At 36.7% G+C, this 24,790-nt stretch overlaps 3 protein-coding genes across 3 annotated transcripts; all 3 read left to right on the top strand.

The window, feature by feature from the left end:
* The first annotated feature begins 5,160 nt into the window (after positions 1–5,160).
* Positions 5,161–5,727, top strand: LOC138894428 (uncharacterized). Its single transcript, XM_070179127.1, has one exon. It carries the CDS (start codon positions 5,161–5,163, stop codon positions 5,725–5,727), a length of 567 nt encoding a protein of 188 aa, XP_070035228.1.
* A 14,167-nt stretch (positions 5,728–19,894) lies between these two features.
* On the top strand, positions 19,895–21,396 carry LOC104107010 (E3 ubiquitin-protein ligase PUB23-like). The gene has a single exon (XM_009615687.4). It carries the CDS (start codon positions 19,984–19,986, stop codon positions 21,241–21,243), a length of 1,260 nt encoding a protein of 419 aa, XP_009613982.1. The 5' UTR covers positions 19,895–19,983; the 3' UTR covers positions 21,244–21,396.
* A 914-nt stretch (positions 21,397–22,310) lies between these two features.
* LOC104107011 (leucine-rich repeat extensin-like protein 4) lies at positions 22,311–24,349 on the top strand. The gene is made up of 2 exons (XM_070177596.1): positions 22,311–23,890; positions 23,942–24,349. The coding sequence occupies exons 1-2, from the start codon at positions 22,483–22,485 to the stop codon at positions 24,082–24,084; spliced, it is 1,551 nt and encodes a 516-aa protein (XP_070033697.1). The 5' UTR covers positions 22,311–22,482; the 3' UTR covers positions 24,085–24,349.
* Positions 24,350–24,790: the final 441 nt, after the last annotated feature.

Raw genomic sequence — 24,790 nt, forward strand, 5'->3', positions numbered from 1 at the left:
ATGAAGTCCAATATTTATAGTATGGATGGTCATAATCTCAAAAATATAATGGATCTTGCAATTGCATGCATATTATGATTAGGAAAGAATAACGAAGGTTATTATAGTAGTTATTTATTTTACCAAATAAAATTGGTTAGTTGATATACAATTTGATAGTATGCATGAATTAATATTATAGGTTCATTAATATTATGTGTGCTGCATGCATATTTGTTTTCGCAAAAAATACTACAAGGGAGTGACGTTATAAAGCAATTTTGGATCACGTCGCCTCTGATGGCGCCTCGCGGGGTAATGTTGGTGCCTCTGACAATGCCCCACAACGGCGATGCGTATCCGAGTCATTTTTATTTCCTCCTTAATTTTGGAGTGTATACTTTAACCCTACCTTATAAATACCTCCTAAACTTAGTTTTGGAGGATGGGGACACTATTGGAGAGGCAAAAGGCTACGAGAATACTTGGAAGTAAGGAATCACAAGAGTTTTCTCTTCCGTTCTCCCTTAATCTATAGTTTGATGCTTTCAATTATTATCATGGTTGTTAGTATGGTTATGAGTAGCTAAATATTTTCATCTAGGCTTTGATGGAATTTTTTGAAGGATAATTTTCTGTTGCATTTAATATAATTTTGCCGTTGGATTTTATCTACTTGTTTAACTATGTGATTATCTTAGTTGATTAAAGGGCCCTCAATTGACTATGCCTATTTAGTGTGTATTGCTTGAAAAATGGTACATATTTAGGTAGTTGTTGAACAACATCACTCCTAACGTATATGAGGAATCAATACGGAAGGTTTAAAGATGGGGATTAGGAATAATGAAACCTTGGTGCGATCTTGGTAAGTGGTGAACTAAAACCAGCTAGCGTAGTTCGGAAGAATTCGTCTAGTAAATTGTGGTAGTTTATCGAAAGAGAATTACGACACCCGAAGTACCCACGATCGGTAGAGGATACTTAGGCAAAATTGTAGGAAATGTAGCGGGAATAATTCCGATAATTGGGGAAATTATAGTTGTAGACCTCTTTAATTTAGTCTCCAACCCTTAGTAGCTTTAGTTGTTAAATTATTTCTTTAATTTATTAGTTAATTAGTTAGACATAAGAATCTTAATATTTATAACTTAGAAATTGTTTGAGCTTGTCTTCTTAGTGATATTGAATAGTTATAGTGAAACCTTAGTTTTCTGTAGGATTCGACTCCGTACTTTTAGACCGTATTATATTTGTAGGGACCGCTTATCCTTTTTAGGATTAGAGTTGAGCGTGATCAAATTTTAGCGCCGTTACCGGTGAACTATTGGTGTAGTTGTAGCTATATATATTGCTATGTTTCAAGTTTGAACTTTTATTTTGTTTTGTTTTATTTTATTTTTTTAATTTTATTTTATTCTACTTGTTGATTTTAGAAACATGACATCTTGGAATTATGAGAGTTTAGGTGTTGGTAATTTTACTGTTGATCCTCGTATATATTATGAAGGAAATCACTTGTGGAAAAATTATCAAAATATTTTCGAGAGCGAGTTATGTATACCAAGTCAATCTTATTTGTGGAATGCGTGTGATGGTCAAAATGGTCACTTTCATGGTTATGCTTATATTTCTTATCCTCCCCAACCCTTACTATAATGGTTATAATTTTTCTTGTGAAGTGAATAGGAACAAAGGACACGGGGCATGCCATGGTCGTTACAACAAGAAGTAGAAAAGGTGGGAATGCACCCACCTCAAGTCAAAGGCAACTTGTGGATGATGAGCAAGTGGTATAAGAATAAGAGACCCCTAGCAATGTGATGCAATCAAATGATGAAGTTCGGTTTGATATTGGTGACAATGTGGAAGATACTCAAGAGGAAGTGAACCCGTCTAGGAAGCACGTTATTGACATACCGGAATCGGTAGTGCAAAAGGCTAAGGCACCATTGCCTAAGCCTACTCCTCCATATCCTCAAAGTCTTGCCAAGCAAAATGGCGAGAATCAATTCAAAAAGTTCATTAACATGATGAAGAGTCTCTCAATCAATGTGCCATTAGTTAAAGCTTTGGAATAAATGCCCGGTTATGCAAAGTTTATGAAAGATTTGGTGACAAAGAAGCGGTCGATAAATTTTGAAACTATCAAAGTCACTCATCAAGTGAGTGAAAATTGTGCATTCATTGGATCCTAAATTGGAAGATCCCGGTGCTTTCACAATCTCTTATACCACTGGAAGTGTCAAGTTTTCTAAAGCTCTTTGTGATCTTTGGGAAAGTATCAATTTGATGCCCTATTCGGTTTTCAAGACTTTGGAAATTGGGCAACCAAGACCCACATCTATGAGATTACAAAAGGCCGTTCGTACCATGAAGATATCGTTGGGAGTGATTGAAGATGTATTGATTCGTGTTGATAAATTCATTCTTCCGGTGAATTTTGTCATTCTTGATTGTGAAGTGGACTATGAGGTGACGATTATTCTTGGAAGACCTTTTCTTGCTACGGAGAAGGCTCTTGTTGATGTGGAATACGGAGAACTAACTTTCTGGGTGGGTGGTGAAAAGGTGGTGTTCCACGTGTGCAAATCGATGCGGCAACCAAATAGCACTGAAGTGTGTTCTTTTGTGGACTTGGTTACCGATGTGATTGTTGATGATACAAATACCACGATTAATGTGGGTGATATGTTGGAGGCCGTCTTGCTCAACTTTGATGATGACGAGATGAATGGCTTCATGGAATGTGTGAATTCTTTGCAGGGAATGGGGTCGTACAACTATGCACCTCGAAAACTCTCTTTGGATCTTTAAAATAGGAAAATTCCTCCTACAAAGCCTTCAATTGAAGAGCCTCAGAACTTGGAGTTGAAGCCATTGCCTCCACATCTTCGGTATGAATTTCTTGGCCCTTGTTCTACTTTACCCGTTATTCTTTCCTCTTGTTTGATTAATGTGCAGGTTGACTCTACATTGACAGTGCTACATAAGAGGAAGAAGGCTATTGGATGGACATTGGCGGATATTCGTGGAATAAGCCCCAAATTTTTCATGCACAAGATCAACTTGGAGAAAAACGCCAAATCATCTATTGAACATCAAAAGAGACTCTATGAGTCTATGCAAGAAGTGGTCTAAAAGGATATTATCTAGTGGTTGGATGCCAGAGTTGTCTATCCCATTTTCGATAGTTCGTGGACTTCTCCAGTGCAATGTGTCCCAAAGAAAGGGGGCATGACGGTGGTCACCAATGACAAGAATGAGTTGATTCCCACAAGAACGGTGATCAGGTGGAGAGTGTGTATGGACTATCGCAAGCTCAACAAAGTCATAAGGAAGGATCATTTCCCACTTCCCTTGCTTGACCAAATGCTTGATAGGTTGGTCGGTCGTACTTTCTAGATGGATATTCGGGCTACAACCAAATCCTTATTACTCCAGAAGATCAAGAGAAAACAACGTTTACATGTCCGTATGGTACTTTTGCATTCAAGCGAATGCCATTCGATTTATGTAATGCACCGGCGACTTTTCAAAAGTGTATGATGGCTATCTTCACGGACATGGTGGAGGACTACCTTGAGGTTTTCATGGATGAATTCTCGGTGGTTGGGGATTCCTTTGATGATTGTTTGGAAAATTTGGATAAAGTATTGGCAAATGTGAAGAAATGAACTTGGTGCTCAATTGGGAGAAGTGTCATTTCATGGTCGAGTAAGACATTGTCCTTGGCCACAAGATCTCAAAGAACATCATAGAAGCCGACAAGGCTAAGATTGAGGTGATGTCTAAAATTCCACCTCCGACTTTGGTGAAAGACGTGCGGAGTTTCTTAGGCCACGCGGGATTTTACCGGCGCTTCATCAAGGATTTCTCTAAAGTGGTGAAACCTTTGTGCAAGATCTTAGAGAAATATGCTAAGTTTCACTTCAATGATGATTGCATGAGAGCCTTTGCATTGTTAAAGTTCAAGTTGACAACCACTCCCATTATCAGCGCTCCTAATTGGAGTATCCCTTTTGAGCTCATGTGTAATGCTAGTGACGCAGCGGTTGGAGATATTTTGGGGCAATGCATCAACAAGATTTTTCATCGGGTCTACTATGCTAGTAAGACCATGAATTGTGCCCAAGTCAACTACACTGTTACGGAGAAAGAGCTTCTTTCCATTGTGTTTGCAATTGAGAAGTTTCGCCCGTACTTGATGGGTGCAAAAGTTATTATTCATACGGATCATGTGACACTTCGCTATCTTATGAGCAAGAAAGATACAAAATCTCGGTTAATGAGATGTGTGCTATTGTTGCAAGAGTTTGATATTGACATCCAAGATTGAAAAGGGAGTGAAAATCAAGTGGCGGACTACTTGTCTCGTTTGGAGGAGGAGGTGAGGCCGCATGATGTCCTTGATATCATTAACTCCTTCTCCAATGAGCAACTCTTGGCTATCTCAATGAAAGAGGTGCCATGGTTTGCGAATTTAGCAAATTTCCTTGTGTGTGGAGTTATCCCGGATGAGTTCTCTTCAAACCAAAGGAAGAAGCTCAAATGGGATTGTCAAGATTATAATTAGGATGAGCCATACCTTTTTCGGATTTATACGGATGGGGTAATTAGAAGATGTGTACCGGAAGAAGAGCAAAGTGATATTCTTGGGGCTTGTCATTCTTCGCCATATGGTGGTCACCATGATGGAGCAAGAACGACGGCGAAAGTGCTAAGTTGCGATTTCTATTGGCCAACTATGTACAAAGATGCAAGTGATGTACTGAAAAGATATGATGAATGTCAAAGGGCCGGTGGTATCTCAAAAAAAAATGAAATGCCTCTTACAACCATTTTGGAGATTAATACTTTTGATGTGTGAGGTATTGACTTTATGGGCCCTTTTGTGAGATATTGTGGAAACACCTACATCTTGGTCACTGTGGATTATGTGTCCAAATGGGTTGAGGTCGTTTCTTTACCCAACAATGAGGCGAGAAGTGTGGTGTCTTTCTTGAAGAAAAATATTTTCACAAGGTTTGGTACTCCGCTAGCTATCATAAGCGATGGGGGTCGCATTTTTGCAACAAGGCTTTTGACACTTTACTTAGCAAGTATGGTGTTACTCATAAAGTTACGACTCCCTAGTATCCACAAGCTAGCGGTCAAGTGGAAGTCCCTAACCAGGAGATAATGAGTATCTTGTCCAAAACAGTGAATGCTAACCAGACTGATTGGTCAAAGAAGCTTGATGATGCATTATGGACTTATCGGACTGCTTTTAAAACTCCTATCGTAATGTCTCCATACCGGTTGGTGTTCGGCAAAGCTTTTCATCTTCCGGTGGAACTTGAGCACAAAGCCATGTGGGCTCTAAAGAAGTTGAATCTTGATTGGAATGCAGCCACTAACTTCAGGATTGTACATTTGAATGAATTGGATAAGTTCCGGTACCATGCTTATGCAAGTTCATCCTTGTACAAAGAAAGGATGAGGTACCTTCATGACAAATACATTTGGAACGAAGAGTTCAAGACGGGCGATCTTGTTTTGTTGTTCAACTCACGGTTGAGGAGGTTTCCCGGAAAGCAAAAGTCTAAATTGAGTGGTCCTTTTGAAATTGTGGGTGTGACACCTTTTGGTGCATTGGACTTGAATAACAAAAGCAATAAAGTATTCCAAGTCAATGGTCACCTGGTGAAGCATTATTTGGGAAAAGTTGGTGATGGCCACGTCGTGACAGTGATTCATTTCAAATGATGGTAATCTGCGTTGTGTCGCGACGTTAAATCAGGAGCTTCTTGGGAGGCAACCCATGCTTCTTTTTCTTTTCTTTTCTTCTGTTGTAGTAGGTGTTATTTTTGTGCTAATTGGATGTGAAGTGTGTTGCAGGGATAAGTGTACTTTATAGTAATTGTGCCCAGAATTTTGGTTAAGCGTGGGAAGAATTGCGGACCGAAATTGTATTGTGCGGGCTGCACAATTATGGTTGTTGCAGCAAAAGGTACTCTGTGGCCGCACCATTGCATTGAGGACCACATAAGTTAAAGGTGAAAAATGACAACTCTCTGAAGTTGGTCAGTCAGGAAAATGGCCAATCGACGGCCGCAAAATAAAATCTACGGTCCGCAACAGATTCTTCGGCCGCACAACAAATTATGCGTTCCGTAAAACAACAAGGCAGCTGGGCCCTCAGGAAACAGATTGCGGACCGCAATTGGAATTTTGTGGCCGCACTCACGCCGCTTTACCTTGACAGAAACCATAGAGTATAAATAGAGGGGCTAAGGCATTGTTCTCCTTTTTCATTCTCTAAGCTCACAAATTGCACCAAATTGAAATTTCTTGTTAAATTGTCTGCCTACACGCCTAGCCACTATTAATCACTCATCTCTTGCACTCATTAACATCTCGTATGCTTAATCATCTTGATTAATTTCTTTTAATTTTTAGAATTTTAGTAAAAAATTAGACCATTTGACTGTTGAATCTATTTGAACAACTATGTGGGGTAAATATGTAGTGGGTAGACTGGAAAATTCTCTAAGGGGAATAGGTAAATAGATTTTCATGCTTAGATATTGTTTCCATGTCAATATTGTGCAAAAACATTTTAAGCCCTAGGTAAAATTGACCGTCTATTCGTAATTGTTAGAATCTGCTACTGCACAAGAAATTGTGCGGTCCGCAAAAGATAAAGACTAGTGCACCTTAGCAAGGCATGGTTCTGCGTCTGCAATGAAAAATGTGTGAACCGTAGAAATCCTATTGCGTCTGCAGAATAACTTATATCCTGTGATTAGAGAGTTGTCAAAATTGGTGACTCTCAAGTGCGGCCGCAAGACAATTCTCTGTCATTAGAGAGTTGGAATATTGGTGATGTCTGAATTGCGGCCGCAATGAGAAATGTGCGGACCGTAATCCATTTCTGCGGCCGCACTGGAAAATTATGTGGTTTGCAATGCTCCTTCTGCGGCCGCAATGAAAATTTTGTGGACCGCAACTCCCTACCCTACAAAAGTGTTTCTATTGTGTTTTTCGCAGTATCTTTTGGTGTGTCCTTACGTTCATTATGTGTCTAAACATGAATTGCAATTAACAATCGCCTTTGCGTGGAATAGAACATGGTTCTATCTAGAGGAATAGGTAACACTTCAAAAGGAAGGGGTGATCCCTCTCGGGGACGAGGGAAGAGACCCTTACCTAGTTCCCAACAACTTAAAATCAGAAAGAAGACAACAACCGGCAGAGGTAGAGGTACACACCTCTCAAAGACCAGTTCTTTTGTCCCGTTTAGGGATGTATCAGAGGGAAACTTAGCCTTTGTACATGAGTAGATGACCGTCCAATCAAGACCGTCGGGGATATATCAGCTCAGGGATGAGCCGTCATCATCACATAGCACCTCCAAGGGTTCGGAGAGTGTCAGTCAGGCTTCTGAGCCTTCCACTACACTTGTCCGCCAGGCACGAGAGACATCATTTCAAGACATCCCCGATGATGGAAGATGTGGATATGCTAATGTTACCGGTCTCAAGAGGTCGAAAAAGAAAGAGGTGTGGGATGGCCGATTTGTCAGTTTGGTTTCCTTCACCAGTTTCTGTCAATGGTGGCCAGTGAGGTCGCTCACTCTTGAGCGATAATTTCAGTTAAAAGATATAGAAAAGTATAACCCTGCAATTTTGAGACAATTTCGGGAACACAAAGGATGGATGTAGTTTAGCCAAAGCATGGTGGATGCGAAAGAATACCTTGTCCGTGAGTTCTACGCCAATGTGGCGCATATCAAGAAAAGGACAAAGGTAAATAAAGTGAGGAACCTCAACGTGCGATTTGACCAGCACACATTGAACACTTACTTGGGGTTTGATGATGTCGATCCCCCAGAGTACCTTGAGAAATTTGCACTTGGGGATGCAACTCGTCCTTGGCTAGCTGAGATTTTAGCAGCTCCTGGGCCACCACCACCTTGGATCACAGCAGGGGTTTCTATTCATAGGAGTACTCTGAGCTTTTAGGCAAAGGGGTAGAAGACCTTTGTATGCATCCGACTAGACCCGATCCAGAATGAGACATATCTTCCTATCCCATGGGCAGTTCTAGTGGCTTCCAAAATGGCCGGGTACCCCATCAATGTGGGAGACGTGATGTAGGCCAATATCTTTGTGGTCGCTCGGCTAGCTGACACATCCTACCCGTATCCCAACACCATTATAGAGTATCTTACAGATGCGAGGGTAGAGCCGAGGGACTTTGATACGAAGGTGCGGGCAAAGAAGCCCTTCTCATGGTACTCATTAATGGATGCACACAACCCTAAGAAAAAGGATCAGTCGTCTACCACCACATGCCAATCTAATGAGCCATTTGTGGTAGCTGCAGAGGAAATTGAAATTCCATCCACTTCGACCGAGCCTTCAGCTAGTGCCGAAGCTATTCCTTCACCACCATCCTTAGTTCCTAGAGCAGTCCTTGTCACAGGTTCCATTTGGCTTTGAAGACGGTGTCGATGCCTACTGCCCTACTCTCTGTGCTGCGAGTCTCCCAGACATTGGCAAGCCTCAACAACTGGATGCAGACAGCTACTGCAAAGCTGTCTGATTTATCCAGTACTGTTGTAGCATAGTCCTCTATATCGGCACCTCAGATGCCCCCATCAGTGGAAGACGCTCTAAAGAAGCTCCTGGAAAACCAGAACACTATCATGGCCACCGTGGTACAACATAGGTCAGTGATCGAAGAGCTGGGAAAAGAAGTTAAGAAAATGAGAAAGTCCCATGCCTCCAAGAAGTCAGTGGATAAGCTCTGGAGATAGGTTACCAAGCTTGTGGCAGCCATTGGTTTTCTTATGCCACGGTTCTTTCCAAAGGTAGTTTTTGTGTGAACCGGGTGACTCTTCCCAACGATAGATGGCGTGACAACCTTCTTAAGGGGCTGAGTCCGTTTTTGGTGTGTAGATACTAATAGTAGTATTAATGAATAAAAAGACATAATTAAGTCATGCTCAAAGAGTTAAACATGCTTCACTTGACACCAATACACTTAACTACGTGCTTATGGTTAGAAATAAGTTTTTTAAAAGAAATAGCTCTAGTTAGTGACTTTGTGACTCTTATGTTGACTTAGGCATTCATCGAGTGGTTTAATCGAACCATTTTGATTTTAAATCTTGAATGTGGTTATTGTGGGCCCTCGACTCTATCCTCTTTAACAATCCAGTTGCGTGAGGGGTGAGCTGTTTTGTTGCTAGTTCAAATTCCCGTGTGAATGGTCTAGAACTTTCCCCGAATGTGTTTCAAGGCGAAATCTTAAGTTTTTCTTGGCTTGAAAAATGATTGTAGGCTTTCCTTGACCCGCTTGAATTTTCCATTGCATACCAATGTTGTTATACCTAGTCAACCCATTTGAGCCTCGAGCCTGTCTCATTTGTTAACCATGTTACAAGCCTTTACCCGTTTTGTCGTGACCCTCTCTTGGAACCCGAGCTTTTCTTAACACTCTTGTGAAATAATTGGCTAAAAATGTAAGTTTGGGGGATAGACGAGGAACTTGAAATAGGTATCAAGGAATAAAAATATAAAAGAAATGATGAGAATGAAAGGTAAGAAAAGGAAAGAACAAAAATAAAAATGCAAAAGAAAGTAAATAGGTGGAAGAGTTTAAGGGATTCAAAGAAAGGCAATGATCCAAAATATGGAGAAATCAAAACGGGAGAAAATGAATGTCATGATCAAGAACATGGAAAAATCAAAAAGGGATAAAATGAATGTCATGATCAAGAAAGAGTGATGTTAAGTCTCTCTAATTCAATCAGGAAACAAAAAGTGTCTCAAAGAATTGGCAAGGTGTGAGCCGAGAATAAAAAGATGGAGTGCTTAAGAAAGGTGTAACCACTCAACCATAGCATATCCAACACTAGCCCAAAAGCCTTCATTACATCCCGAAAGAAGTCCTACCTGATATTGAGCCAAGTAAGCTTACATTAGTGGCGATCTACATGAGGGGTAAGCCTATGGTACTTGAAGCCGTACTTGCGACATTCTCTTGAGAGAGATGAGTGAACCTTTCCTAAGATTTTGGATTGAGTGCTAAAATTTTAAGTGAGCCATGAAAATGGAGAGTAGAGGAGGAGGAGGAGTTTAGAATCCACAATGACCTATATGAGAGAGCGAGCTTCCTTGATGAATAAAGTCAACTCTTGATGATCAAGTGTCACATTAGAACTATATGAGCATAAACATTCAACTTATCTCCTTGTTGATAATACATAAGTAGTGTGGGTAATTGTTGGTCCCAACTGATGTGTGAATGGCTCACCTTTGAATGGCTTAAATGGCCGTCAACTTGTGGAGGTAGGAACTATTTTGTTTGCTTGAGGACAAGCAAAGACTTAAGTTTTGAGGATTTGATAAGTGGGGATTTAGACTACTTATTAATGCCTTTTTGCTTTTGTTTTAGTCTAAAAACATTGAATTGTGTTCCCAAAACTAATGAAAAGTGCCAATTTGCAGGAATCTTGGAAGTTGGACTCCCAAGATGAAATTCGACTAAAAAAGGAGTAGTCTGAGATCAATGCAACAAAAGGGTACAAAAGCATACAAAGTGGGTCTGCATAAGGAATTTTGCAGTCGCAAAATAAATTGCGGTCCGCATAATTCCATTTGTGGTCACAGACAATGAAGGAAATCCTAGCAGACTTTCGAGCAAACTGCGGACCGTACAGGAATTGTGCGGCCGCAAAAGAAGATCTTGAGATCAACTTCAGAGAATGTGAAAATCTCATCCTTCAGAAGTACCTTGCGGCCGCAGAAGTAAATATGTGGACCGCAGAAGACCAGGTTACGACCGCAATGCTAAATCTGTGGACCGACCGCAAAAATATTACCTTGCAGCTGTAATTCAGAATTATGCGGCCGCAGAACCCCAGCTCCTGCAAGATGAAGAATTCTGTGGACCGCACATGGAATTGTGCGATCGCAAAACCTCCCGAAGGGCATTTTTGTCCGAAATTTTCAGCCTTGTATAAATAGAAGAGTTTCATAAAATTAGGTCAACTTTTTGACACAACAAGTTCTATAGCCGTTTTTCTTTACCTCTTTTGGCAGTTTTCTATATTTTGGAGTATTTTACTATAGATTTTATCATTCTAACTTTACAATATGAGCTTAATTAGTATTTCTTCTTCTATTTCTACAATTTCAAGCATGAATAGCTAGATTTTTAATAGGGTTGTGACCCAACCCTATTGTGTAAACCTTATGGGTATCTAATTTAGTGCTTGTTTTTGCTTGAGTGTTTGTTATTTAGCCTTGTTCATGCTTTAATTTATGGAATTAATGGTTGCAAATATTAGTTCATGCCTAATTGACTTAGTCTCTACTTGAGAAAGAGAGACTTAGCCTAGAAAATCTTGGCTAACAAGAAATTGGGTCAATCGAGAGATTGATTAACCCAATCAAAATGGTTCAACCTATAGATAGTAATAACCCGACTTTAGCTTTTATCAACCGTTTTATGTGATACTCATTTAGACTTGAGAAAGCCAAATTGGGCAAAACCACTCTCTGACCGAGAGGTATTGAGTGGGTAATTGAGAGTTGATAGCTATAATACACCCCGATCACCAAAACAAGCATTAAGATTTTATCCCATTAGGCAAACACCCTAGGTGAAAGGTCATACCCCTAGGCTTTTTACAAACTTGAAAAACAACAAAAATAATTATCATCCTCTTATTTCTTTACTTTGAAAAACTTATTTTTGAAATAGAAATAGCAACAAAACTATTTTGTGGAAGTGCAAATTAAGATAGTTCAAATTTACGCATTAGAATATATACTCCTAACTCCCATCTAGCTCCCTGTGGATTTGATCCCGACTCTTCGTTAGGTTACTATAATTGCAATCGACCGTGATGGGGGATACACTATTGGAGAGGAAAAAGGCTACGGAAACACTTAGAAGAAACGAATCACAAAAGTTTTCTCCTCCGTTCTTTCTTAATCTATAGTTTGATGCTTTCAATTATTATCATGATTGTTAGTATGGTTATGAGTAGCTAAACTTTCTCATCTAGGGTTTGATGGAATCTTCTGGATTTAATATAATTTTCCTGTTGGATTTTATCTACTTGTTCAACTACGTGATTATCTTAGTTGATTGAAGGGCCCTCAATTGACTGTGCCTATTTAGTGTGTATTGCTTGAAAAAGGGTACATTTAGGTAGTTGTTGAATAACATCACTCCTAACGTATATGAGGAATCAATGCGGAGGGTTTAAAGGTGGTATTAGAAATTACGAAACCTTGGTGCGATCTTGGTGAGCGGTGAACTAGAGCCAGCTAGCGTATTTCAGAAGAATACATCTAGTAAATTGTGGTAGTTGCTCGGAAGAGAATTACGACACCCAAAGCGTAACGACCCGACTTGTCGTTTTAAGAATTAACGTCTCATTTAGCGACTTAAGGTAACGAGCATCTTTGTAATGTGTATTATGACTTGCGTGTGTGGTCGAGTTTGGTTTTCGTACGATTCAGGATTAAATTGAAAGAACAATTTTTATTTTTGAAGCTTAAACATAAAGAGTTGACCGGAGTTTGACTTTTGAGCAAACGACTCAGGATTAGAATTTCGATGATTCTAATAGTTTCGTATGGTGATTTTGGACTTAGGAGTATGTCTCGATATTTATTTTGAGGCCGTAGTTGAATTTGGCTTGAAATGGCGAAAATAAGAAATTGAAGGTTTGGAAGTTTGAATAGGGAGTTGACTTTTTGATATAGGGATCGGAATCCAATTCTGGAAATTTGAATAGGACCATTATGTAATTTATGACTTGTGTGCAAAATTTGAGGTCAATCGAACTTGGTTTGATAGGTTTCGGCATCAAATGTAGAAGTTGGAATTTGTTAGTTTTCATTAGACTTGAATTGGGGTGCGATTCGTGGTTTTAGCATTATTTGATACGATTTGAGACTTCGACTAAGTTCGTAATATGTTTTGAGACTTGTTGGTATGTTCGGACGGGGTCCCGAGGGGCTCGGGTGAGTGTCGGGGTGGTTTTAGATCATTTTTAGGCTATTTTTAGGTGCTGGTTTTTAGCTACAACAGTGTGCAATGCCATCGTGTGGAATTGGCCGCAATCGCGACGAGAAAAATGGGAAAAATTGGCCAATGAATCACGATCGCGAAAGGCCTTTCGCGATCGCATAGAGAAAAATTATGCTGTCATTGACTCGAATTTGGAAGCTTATAACTTGCAATCTATAAGAAATTTGGAGATGATCCAAAAATGTAAGTTGTATCCCTTGATGTCTAGTTTTCATAAAATCAAACCATTTTTTATTTGGAGTTTTGTATAAAGAGTTATGACCAATAAACTACATGATGTCTGAGAAGAATTTGGGAAGTGTAATAGAAGTTTGCGCTTCGCGATCGGTGGAAATGGCCGCTACCGCATAGGGCAAAAATGCTCTGGAAATATTTGTACTTTGCGATCGTGAAGAATTTTCCATGATCATATAGGGTAAATGGCTGGGCAGTATATTTAAGTTCCGAAAATAGGACTTCGTCCCATTTTGCATTTTTGACGATTTGGAGCTTGGGGAAATGCGAGTTTCAAGAGATTTTCAAGATAAACATTGGAGTAAGAGTTTTTAACTCAATTTTGGTTAAATTACTCGAATCTATTATTATTTTTATCATTAAATTAGTATTTTGGATTGAAAATTGTAGAAATTTTATAGACTTTAAATTGAGGATTTGGAGGTCGATTCGTTATCGGAATTTGATAAAAATAGTATGGTTGAACTCGTATCGGAATGAGTGTTCGGATTTCGTAAAACTTCTATCAAGTTCCGAGAGGCAAGCCCCGCGTTCACTTTTGGTTGACTTTTTAATGTGAATTTATAAGACGACGTTTTATTATCTGGAATTATTTTCGATGAATTTTAATGAAGTTATACAATTAAGTTGGATAGATTTGAGTTGTCCGGAGGTTAATTCAATCAATAAGGCTATTTTGGAATATCAGCCTAACTTCAAAAAGGTAAGTATTTTGCCTAACCTTGAGTGTGGGAAATTACCCCTTAGGCATTGAGTCGTATGTGCCATTTGTAAAATGTGAAAAGTTGTGTACGCAAGGTGACGGGTACGTACTTCGCTTATATGTGAAAATTATACCGGTTAAAATTCTTAGACACCCTTAAATATTGAATTGGAAATTTGTTGGCACTTACTAAATCCTTATTTGTTGAATTTATTTTTATATGATAATTTGGTGTGATTGCCACCTTGATTTTTATGTGAATCTCGTATTTTTGTTGAGTTGATATTTCCTGGAGATAATTTCATTATGGATTATTACTTTGCAAATAATTTATTAAATAAATTTAAAAGGAGGCATTAATCTATTTTCAAAAAATTTGGATTAAAGAAGACGTTGTTCCTTGATGAATTACTTTCCAGTTCATATTGTCGAAATTGGTATTGAGTTATAAAGGCCGTAAATCATATTGAAGCAAAGTGTTAAATTGCGAAATATTATTCTGTTGAGTTGTTCACTCCCGAATATTTTTGTTAAGATTTTGTGCACATTATGGTCGAGCCTTGAGCTCCTTATTGTGGAAAATAATGTATTGTTGATTTCTGTGGCAAGTTGTAATATTTGAGCACTTGAGGTGCAATTTATGAGATATTGTGATGTTTGAGCACTTGATATGCAATTTGTGATATGTTGTGATAATTGAACACTTGAGGTGTAATTTATAATATGTTGTGATATTTGAGCACTTGAGGTACACGTTGTGTTATGCTGTGATATTTGGGCACTTGAGGTGCGATTTGTGAAATATTGTGATATTGATACGCATGTGGTGATATAAGGTCAGGGTGCTGAAACGTATGCGGTGAGATAAGGTGGGATTGATGCGTGTGGCTAGTAGGGGAACTACTAAAAGTCATGCGGTGTGATAAGGTGGACTAAAACGCGGGATGTTATTTCTGAAAAATAATTTTTAAAAACTAAATGTGAAGGCTCCCGCGGTGATATAAGAAAATATTGGAATTTATTTATGATTTGGGAGTACGAGGCGGTACCTCGGGAGTGCCCTTTGTTGATATTTCTCTATGTCTACACTTGCCTTTGGTTCTTATATTTTTTTGTGATATGTAAATTCTTCTGTTCTTCCGTAATGTATTATTTGATTTTATTATGTCTTTTGTATTCCTTGTTGTATTGTGTTGATTTTGGCTCTTTGTACAAGACTCTGAGGATTTGTGTTTCTGGTTTTTAATGGTTTTCGAAGTTTGAGTTGTTTTGAATAAAAGAAATTGCTATTATGTTGTATTATGTTTTAATACAAGTGCTTCATTTTAATTGAAATGTCATTTTCTTCGCCCAAATGAGTTCAAAAATAAACTCATTTCTTTGTTGATTTCTTACTTTGTTTAAAAATTGTGAACTTACTTTATTTTAAATAAATTGATCATGCAGATATTATATATATTGATATTTTGGTACGTGAGTTGTCTGTGCGGTTGTAATAGAGATATGGGCACGAGGTTCCATGAAAATATGAAAGTGAGATGAGACTCGTGTTTTATGATTATGAAATGAGGTGTCATAGAGTGACTTTTATTTGAATGAATTATATTCGAAAGATATTTTATTGGAAAGGATTATATTCGAAAGATATTTATTTGAAGGAATTATATTCGAAAGATATTTTATTTGAAAGAATTATATTCGAAAGAGTTTATTTGAAAGAATTATATTTGAAAGATTTTATTTGAAGAATTATATTCGAAAGATCTTTATTTGAAAGAATTATATTCGAAAGATATTTATTTGAAAGAATTATATTTGTAAGATACTTATTTGAAAGGATTATATTCTAAAGATTTCTATTCGAAAAACTTGTAGATAAAAGATGTATATTTTGAAGGACTTGATTAATTGGTTGTGCTTTTGTTCATTATTCGCTTGGGCAATATTTATGGTGTTCTTGTTGCCTTGCTGTTTATATCACTAGTTGATTGTTGTTGCTATCACTGCTATTTGATTTCTATTATTTTTGTATGCTATATTGCACAGGTTAATTGACTAGTGAGTGTCTTGACTGTACCTCGTCACTACTCCACCGAGGTTAGTCTTGATACTTACTGGGTACCGACTGTGGTGTACTCATACTACACTTCTGTATATTTTTGTGCAAAGTCAGATATTGGAGATATCGGACTCGGACAGAGTTAGTGTGTTGAATGTAAGGATTCAAGGTAGAGTTGCTTAGCCGTCGCAGTCTCTGGGAGTCTTTCCATTTTTATTGTACTGTCATCTCTTATTCGAACAATATTTTATATTCGATCCTTGAGATCATTGCATGTATCCGGTTAGAGCTCGTGACTCAGTATTACCAGTCTTGGGAGGTTGTTATAATTATTTTCGTTATTGGTTTCGACACTTGTATTAAATTAAAAAAATGGCTCGAAATATAATTGTAATCGTCTTGCCTAGTCTTAGAGACTAAGTGTCATCACGACGCCTGAGGTGGGATTTTGGGTCGCTGACACGAAATACTCACGATCGGTAGAGAATACTTAGGCGAAATTGTAGGAGACGTAGCGGGAAGGATTCCGACAATTGGAGAAATCATAACTTAGTCTCCAACCCTTACTATCTTTAGTTGTTAATTTACTTCTTTAATTTGTTAGTTAATTAGTTAGACATAAGAATCTTAATATTTATAACTTAGCAATTGTTTGAGCTTGTCTTCTTAGTGATATTGTACAGTTATAGTGAGACCTTAATTCTATGTGGGATTCGACTCCGGACTTTTAGACCGGATTATATTTGCAACGACCGCTTATACTTTTTAGGACTAGAGTTGAACGTGATTAGAAGGAAAATATTTTCATAATTTTTAAGTTCTATTAACACTAATGGTCAAAAAAGAAAGAAATTAGAGGGAGAATAAGTTGAGATGCCAGAGAAGTTTAACCCTTAATTAGTCAAATAAGAAAATGTATAAAAGAGGTTTCACGTCCACCAGAAATTCTTGAATTCATCCAAAGGAGGAAATAGGGAATAAATTGATAACTTTCGCAGGAGGGAATTAATTTTGAATATATTTAAAAGGTAAAAAAAACGAGAGAGTTAAAATTAATCCTTTCAATTTCTACAAAATGTTTAAAATTCCAATGCAACGTAGTTATGTGAATTAGTAAAAATGCTGCATACATTGAATCAATTTTTTGGATATTGGACAATTTGATAAGATGACGAATATTAAGGACGAGTAATAATGTTTCACATTTATCAATCGACCAAACTTTAGATCGGTCAATTGGTTGGTTGTTTGAGTCTCAAATTTGAGTTGCGTCTCCATATATAAGAGTTGTGTAAGTGTAGAATTTAAGAGAATTATGAAATATAGGACAAAATAACACAAATATAATGTCTGAGTCGAAGCTATTAGGTTCTGCCAAGCTAGAGGTGGCCTGTTGGTAAGGCAACTCAAGCAACTGCTTGAGGCCCCATATCTATAGAGGCCCCAAAAATTTTCTAATATTAAATAGGTTCATATGAATTTTTTTTTTAAAAATATCTAGTATATCAAAGAAAAAATGCATTTAACATGAAAAAGAAAATAAGAGATAATTTGATAATAGAAATAGTTACTTTTGGGATTCAGCCCTAAACTTAAGGTGTGAATATATTTCTTGCCTCCTTTATACACTATCATCATTATTATTCGGTCCATATTACTTTGATTACTTTATCTTTCTTTACAAGTCCACTATCTCATAAAATATTCCGTCAAGTAAGATAGCAAAAGAAAATTGCAACCCTTTTTTGTCAAGCTTTTCCGGCATTGCATCAAAAATATTGAAGCAGCAAAAGTAACATCAAGTTATCTATGACTGTTTGTTAAACTAGGTTCAATTGTTCCGTACTTTCTTAATACTTTGCATCTAGAATTTGTTATTTTTTGATATCTTTTGTTTGTAAGTATATGTATCATCTTTTTATTTATTTATTATGAATTTTAATATGTCAACAAGAAAATATGAATTCGCGTATTAAAAATGCCAAAAAATGGAAGAATTGGAACTTTAATACAATCTCAAAAAAGAGCGCTTAATAAATTTTTAGCGAAAAATAAAAATTTTAAATAAAAAAAATAGGGAAAATTTTGTGGTAGATGAACAAATCACTAATATAGTTGAGCTAGACGACAATGGAATGCAAGAAGAAGAAGAAATTGGTGAGTCATAGATTTTTTAGAAAATCAGAAAATCCTAAAAGAATTGAATAATAATCCTAGAAAGTGGAAACATATATAATCCTAGTAAAGAAATCGATTATAAATAAATTATTAATAATTTTACATCTCAAAAAACTAAAAAAATAAATTTTAAATAAAATCTTACTAAATGAGTTTTTTAATACCGAAAAACTTAGGGATCCTCATTGAAGTTTGGCTTTAGGCCCCAAATACCGTTGGACCGCCCCTGTGCCAAGCCATAGCCAAACTTATTGTTTCCTTCCTGTAATGTTGATAGAAGATTCGAATTAATAGGATACGCAAAAGAAGACTAGAAAATTGATTTTATGTTACTACTTACAGGTAAATAGTTTTATCTTTGAAAAGAAGCATTCTTATATTAAGTAAAAAACCAAATATAAAGTTCCTCCTCACATAGTCCAAATGTACATATTATCATTTGTAAACAACAAATAACGTAGTCGAAACTTGTTTTGCCTCGTATGGCAAACTTGAAGGACTATCCAATGTACCAAAATTCCCAGTTTTCACATTAAATTAGTTAAGAGAATTAGGAAAGAAGCCGTATCTAGTGCATGAAACTAGAAGTTATGCCGTTTAAGAGAAAAAGTATTTTTGTCGCCGTGCATGCATGCAGTATTTCATATCGTGAAGTACAGGTTCAGCCAATTTTGAATCAGACTTTCCAACTCTGTTAAGGCATTCAACAAAGCAAAAAAAAAGACCTCACGTTGCTTTACCTGTTTCTAGCACTTTCAGACTAACTTTTTTTAAAAAATTGTCGTGTCCCAGAAAGTTTCCGCGCACCTTAATTGCTACTTTCCACTTGCACATATATCGATTAATTCCTTCACCAAGTAACAAAGTTGTATCAGTTTATTATCACGAGAGACGAGCCACAATATTGGTTGCGGGTTCGGTAAACCTAGTAATTTTTGTTCAAATCTTATATTTATATTAAAAAATTCAATGAATATGTATAAATTCTTAATTTATAATCCAATAACTTAAAAAAAATTATAATTCTGAACTCATAAAGTTTAAATCCTACATCCGTCTCTGATTATCATAATAAGACTTTTAATTGGTTTGAGTTATAATTGTAGCTATTGGTTGAAAGGTTTTACCTTCAAGCCCAAATTAATATTTAATTTGTATTATTTTCATATTATTGTCGATGTAATTTACATATAAGGTTTTGTAAAGAAAATATTGTTTGTACATATAAATCTTTGTTTTTTTGTGAAGGGTTGTGGAATGACTGTATCTAATGAATTTCTTCGTGTGATTATTACTACGTCTTTCTACTTGTCGCTTAGCCCCACTTTGCCACTATGGTTGGTCTGGAATGTTGAAATTGCAAAATGTTAGAAAGTCAGCAAAAAGTGTTTTCTATGGAGTAGTAGTATATTTTTCATTTGTTCCTCGTGCGTTGACTGACTCCTTCTAGTCCAAACATTGACCAAAAAATCAAACGAAAAACAATAAAACAAAAGCAACAATAATTAAATAAGTAGTATAGTACGTATATCTAGAAATTGATTATTTTCTGGTACATCTTCCTTTGCTTTGTCCACTCAAACAATTCATGCATATATATATATATATATATATATATTAGCGGCTTTCTTTTACCACCTCTCGTCAGAAAAGAAAAAAAAACTCTGTTTCTCTTCTTTTTTTTTCTATTATATATAGTTAGATTCTTGTTGTTGATTTTCATATAGAAAAAATGGAAGAAGTAGAGATACCCCAATATTTTTTGTGTCCTGTATCACTACAAATCATGAAAGATCCTGTTACAACAGTCACTGGAATTACTTACGACCGTCAAAGTATTGAACAATGGTTGTTGATGACAGACAAAAATACAGCTACATGTCCAGTAACTAAACAATCTTTGCCTAAAGATATCGAGTTGTTGACGCCAAACCATATGCTCGGGCGATTGATCCGATCCTGGACCATTGGCAATGCTGAGAATGGGATTGAGCAAATACCATCGCCCAAATATCCTTTGAACAAATCACATGTCATCAGGCTAATTCGCCAGGTGAATAATCGCGAGCTTTATGTAGAAGCGTTAAGGAAAATGGGTAACATGGTCAGTGAGAACGAGAAAAATAAGAAGTGTTTGAATGAAGCTGGTGTAATTAAGGCCATGGTTTGTTTCATATTGAGGAGTTTTAAGGAAGGGAAAATAATTGTGGGAATTGAAGAAGTTTTGAGGATTTTCCATCTTGTTTGGAGCCCAACACATGAAAACAAGCAACTTGTCAAGGAAAATCATGATCTAATTGAAGCTATTTTATGGATTTTGAAGAGAGAAATGATCAACAACAACAACAATCAAGTTGTAATAATCAAGACTCATGCAATTATGGTCCTGAAAAATGTGATCTCAGTATCAAGTTCAAATCTATTATCGAGTCTAACACCCGAATTTTTCCAAGAAATGTTGAATATTTTGCGCAAAAACAGCAAAACTAAGGTGTCTCAACAAGCTACAAAAGCAGCTTTACATGTGCTAATAGATGCATGTCCAAGAGGAAGAAACAGGCTTAAAATGATAGAATTGGGGGCTATTTTCGAGCTAATTGAACTCGAATTAAGCAACAATGAGAAAAGGGTAACTGAATTAGTGTTCTGTCTTTTGTTACATTTGTGTAGTTTGGCTGATGGGAGAGCAGAATTACTTAAACATGCAGCTGGAATTGTAGTGGTTTCTAAAAGGATACTTAGGATATCTTCAGCTACAGATGATAGTGCAATTCAGATTCTTGGATTGATTTCTAAATTTTCTGCTACAAAAGAAGTGCTAATAGAGATGTTAAGAGTTGGGGCTGTCTCAAAACTTTGCATGGTGATTCAAGCTGATTGTAAAGCCTTTATAAAGAAAAAAGCTATGGAAATTTTAAGGGCACATTCTAATGTTTGGAGCAATTCTCCTTGTGTACAAATTTATCTCCTCACAAGATATCCTGGACAATAGAGCTTTAGAATCTATTCAACACACTTCTAAATTTCAATTCTTTTGTTATGATATATGTACAAATTGTAGCAACAACAAATTAACCTTTTTATTCTGCAAAACAATATGCAAAATACATACATTGAAACCCCATACAAATATGAAGAAATTAAATGCTTCACTTGCCTTTTTAGTTATTTAACTGCATGCAACAACATTAAATTTTTTTCCTTCTTTTTTTAATTAAATTCTTACTAGTAAAAGTACAACCACTAAATTCCTGAAAACTCGAAAATTTGTTATTAAATTGCCACAAGGTTTGCTGATAATTTCTAGCTCATCTAGTGATGATTTCACTATTGCATGGATCTTTTTTTTTTTTTCTTCTTCTGATTTTGTTGTGTTAGCCAGCAAGTATAGGTGCACCATAACGCTGAAATAGCTGATGTAAAACGATCAAGACTTTTTCTTTCCTTTTTAATTTTTTTGTTTGTTTTTATTATGGGTAAAGACTTGTAATAAAGGACAAATCAATTCTTAGCAAATTAGCAGTACTGTACTTCACTTCTATATTCAACCTTCATTTTTTCCTAACAACTGAACATCTCCGTTTATATTCACAATAATATTTTCCCCTACATTCTCATTTTGTTTTCTTGTGCGATATCAATGCAACATTAAAAATTATTACTATAACTTTTTGAGTTCTCAAAGCATTTATATTAAAGTTTATTATTTTGATATCCTATTATATACGAGTTTATAAAAAAGAATTTGCGCTATGTTATTCATTAACATTCCAATGCCTTTATCTTCTATATAACCGTGTGAGCTAATCGTCAATGAAAAATATCATTTCTATATTTATAATAAAAAACAAACGTTAAACTTTAGTATTAGGACATAAATTACTAGGAGTATACAACCGATTAAGTACGATATGAAAGATTTAATGAAATTTTATTAACGAAATAAATTGAATCTGTTTCACCAGAACTCCGATCACGACGAACAAGCTGAAAAAGCTCATCTAATTAACAAATCAAAGACTTTTTCTTTTTTGGGGTTAAATATCCAAAGACTTACCTCAAAAGAGAAAACAACAAATCAAATAGTAGCAAAGCCGTCTAGGCATATTAACTTTTTCACCTCACAATACCTTCTTTTTCCATTCTCATTCATTTTTCCTCACTGAAACAAGACTCAATATAACAAGTTTTGCTACCCAAAACTTCCCAAGAAAAGGGAAACGTTTTTTACATGAACATGCACCATTTTGCAGGTCATAGTTCTGGCCTAAACACATTATTCTACCTAGTCATTTTCCTTATTCTCTTCAATGCATCCACCACTTATCAAATATCTAATTCTAGTCATGATCATTTGGGTGTCCCTGATATCGAATACACTAACCGTAGAAAGCTCTTATCCTACAATGGTGATATTCTTGCCATCAATCCATCACTCAATTTTGAGAATTTTAGGCTAAAGAATGCATACATTGCGTTACAAGCTTGGAAAGAAGCCATTCTCTCTGATCCTCACAATATAACCGCGAATTGGATAGGATCTAATGTGTGTAACTACACTGGAGTTTTCTGTTGGCCTTCTCTTGATGAGCCCTCTGAACTTACAGTTGCTGGTATCGATATCAACCATGGCGATATAGCTGGTACTCTTCCACATGAATTAGGCCTGTTATATGATATTGCATTGTTTCATATAAACTCAAATAGGTTTTGTGGTACTATCCCTGAGAGTTTCTTGAATTTGAAGCTCCTTTTTGAGTTAGATGTTAGTAATAATCGATTCGTTGGCAAGTTCCCTGATGTGGTTGTCCAATTGCCTAACTTGAGGTTTCTTGATTTGAGGTTCAATGAGTTTGAAGGTGAGCTACCAAGGCAAGTTTTTGAAAGGAGTTTTGATGCTTTGTTTATTAACAATAACCGATTTTCTTCTGAGTTGCCTGATAACTTTGGGAATTCGCCTGTTTCTGTCATGGTTTTGGCAAACAACAAGTTTCAAGGATGTATACCGGTTAGTTTGGGGAAAATGGCTAAAACATTGAATGAATTGCTTCTTATAAATAACAATTTCCATTCATGTTTGCCTAATGAGATTGGAATGCTGAAGAACTTGACAGTGTTGGATTTGAGTTATAATCAAATTGTGGGTACTTTACCTGAGAGTATTGGAAATATGGAGAGTTTGGAGCAGTTGAATTTGGGTCATAATATGTTGTCTGGGAAGATATCTGACAACATATGTAGACTTCCAAATTTGAAGAAGTTTGTCTATGACAACAACTACTTTTCACAAGAGAGTCCAGCTTGTCTAAATCTGAATGCATTTGCTGATCAACAGAATTGTCTTAGAGGAAGGCCTATGCAAAGACCTGCATTGGATTGCCAGAGATTTTTGTCTAAAAAAGTTGATTGTAACACTTTCAAATGTGCATTACCACCTCCATTACCTACCCCTCTACCAACCAATTGTTGTTCTTGTTCTCCTCCACCACAACCATCTCCACCCACACCATCTCCTCTCCCATCGCCGCCACCGCCATCACCATCTCCACCGCCACGTACTGTGCCACCATCATCTCCACCACCACCACCTCCAACATTGTCACCTCCGCCACCTCCAACTCCTTGCAATGCTAGTCCACCTCCACCTCCACCAAGCTATACACCACCTCCAATATTCTCTCCACCATCACCTCCGCCGCCACCTTCTCCACCCCCACCAACTCAAATCTCTTCTTTACCTCCGCCACCAAACATTCCAACATCACCACCTTCACCTCCACCATGTGCAGAACAGGCAGTACCACCGAGTCAAGATATGTCTCCTTTACCTTGAAGCGTAATATGATCACACGTTACTCTTCATGGTGTCATCTTCTCTATATTACATCATCTTCCTCACAGAATGGAAGTTCAAATCATACTTCATTACAGGCACATCTGCACTGCAGTTTTGTTAGAGAACCATGCAGAAGGAGCTGTGAATTGAGCCTCATTTTTTTTGTAGGACTAGTGTAGAAGAGATTCTAGATGAAACGATTATTCAAGTTATCTAACTTGTCTCCAGAATGCTTAATAAAACGTTGAACATGTTGCGTGAATTGTTGGTATAAACTAGTTTTTCTCCTGAAAAAACATCATTATAGTTGATCACAAAAAGGGGACTAGCTCCTTTTTTCCAAAAAGAATTCAAGAACATCTCTGAGGTTACACTGCTCATTTATTTCAATGCTTTCACTATTTACTTAGTTTTGCTCTTTCATAATCAATGTGTTCTATATGTGCAATTCACTTAGAGGAATAATCAAATAGAAATATCTCTAATTGCATGACAGTAGTGTAACTTGGACTGTCATCACTTAACTTCCAATATGAACAAATTCTCATCAATCAGCTTAAACAACAAACATTTCCTACCTGCAAAGCATTATCATCAACATATTTCCTCCACCCTTTCTGAAGTTGAAGTCTTAGCAATTTTTTAGAACTAAAACAGACCAGCTAGCACCATGAGTTCAAATGGCTGACTCCTCTTCACATAT

The sequence above is a fragment of the Nicotiana tomentosiformis genome, chromosome 6, assembly GCF_000390325.3.
Source record: "Nicotiana tomentosiformis chromosome 6, ASM39032v3, whole genome shotgun sequence".
Classification (NCBI taxonomy): Eukaryota; Viridiplantae; Streptophyta; class Magnoliopsida; order Solanales; family Solanaceae; genus Nicotiana; species Nicotiana tomentosiformis.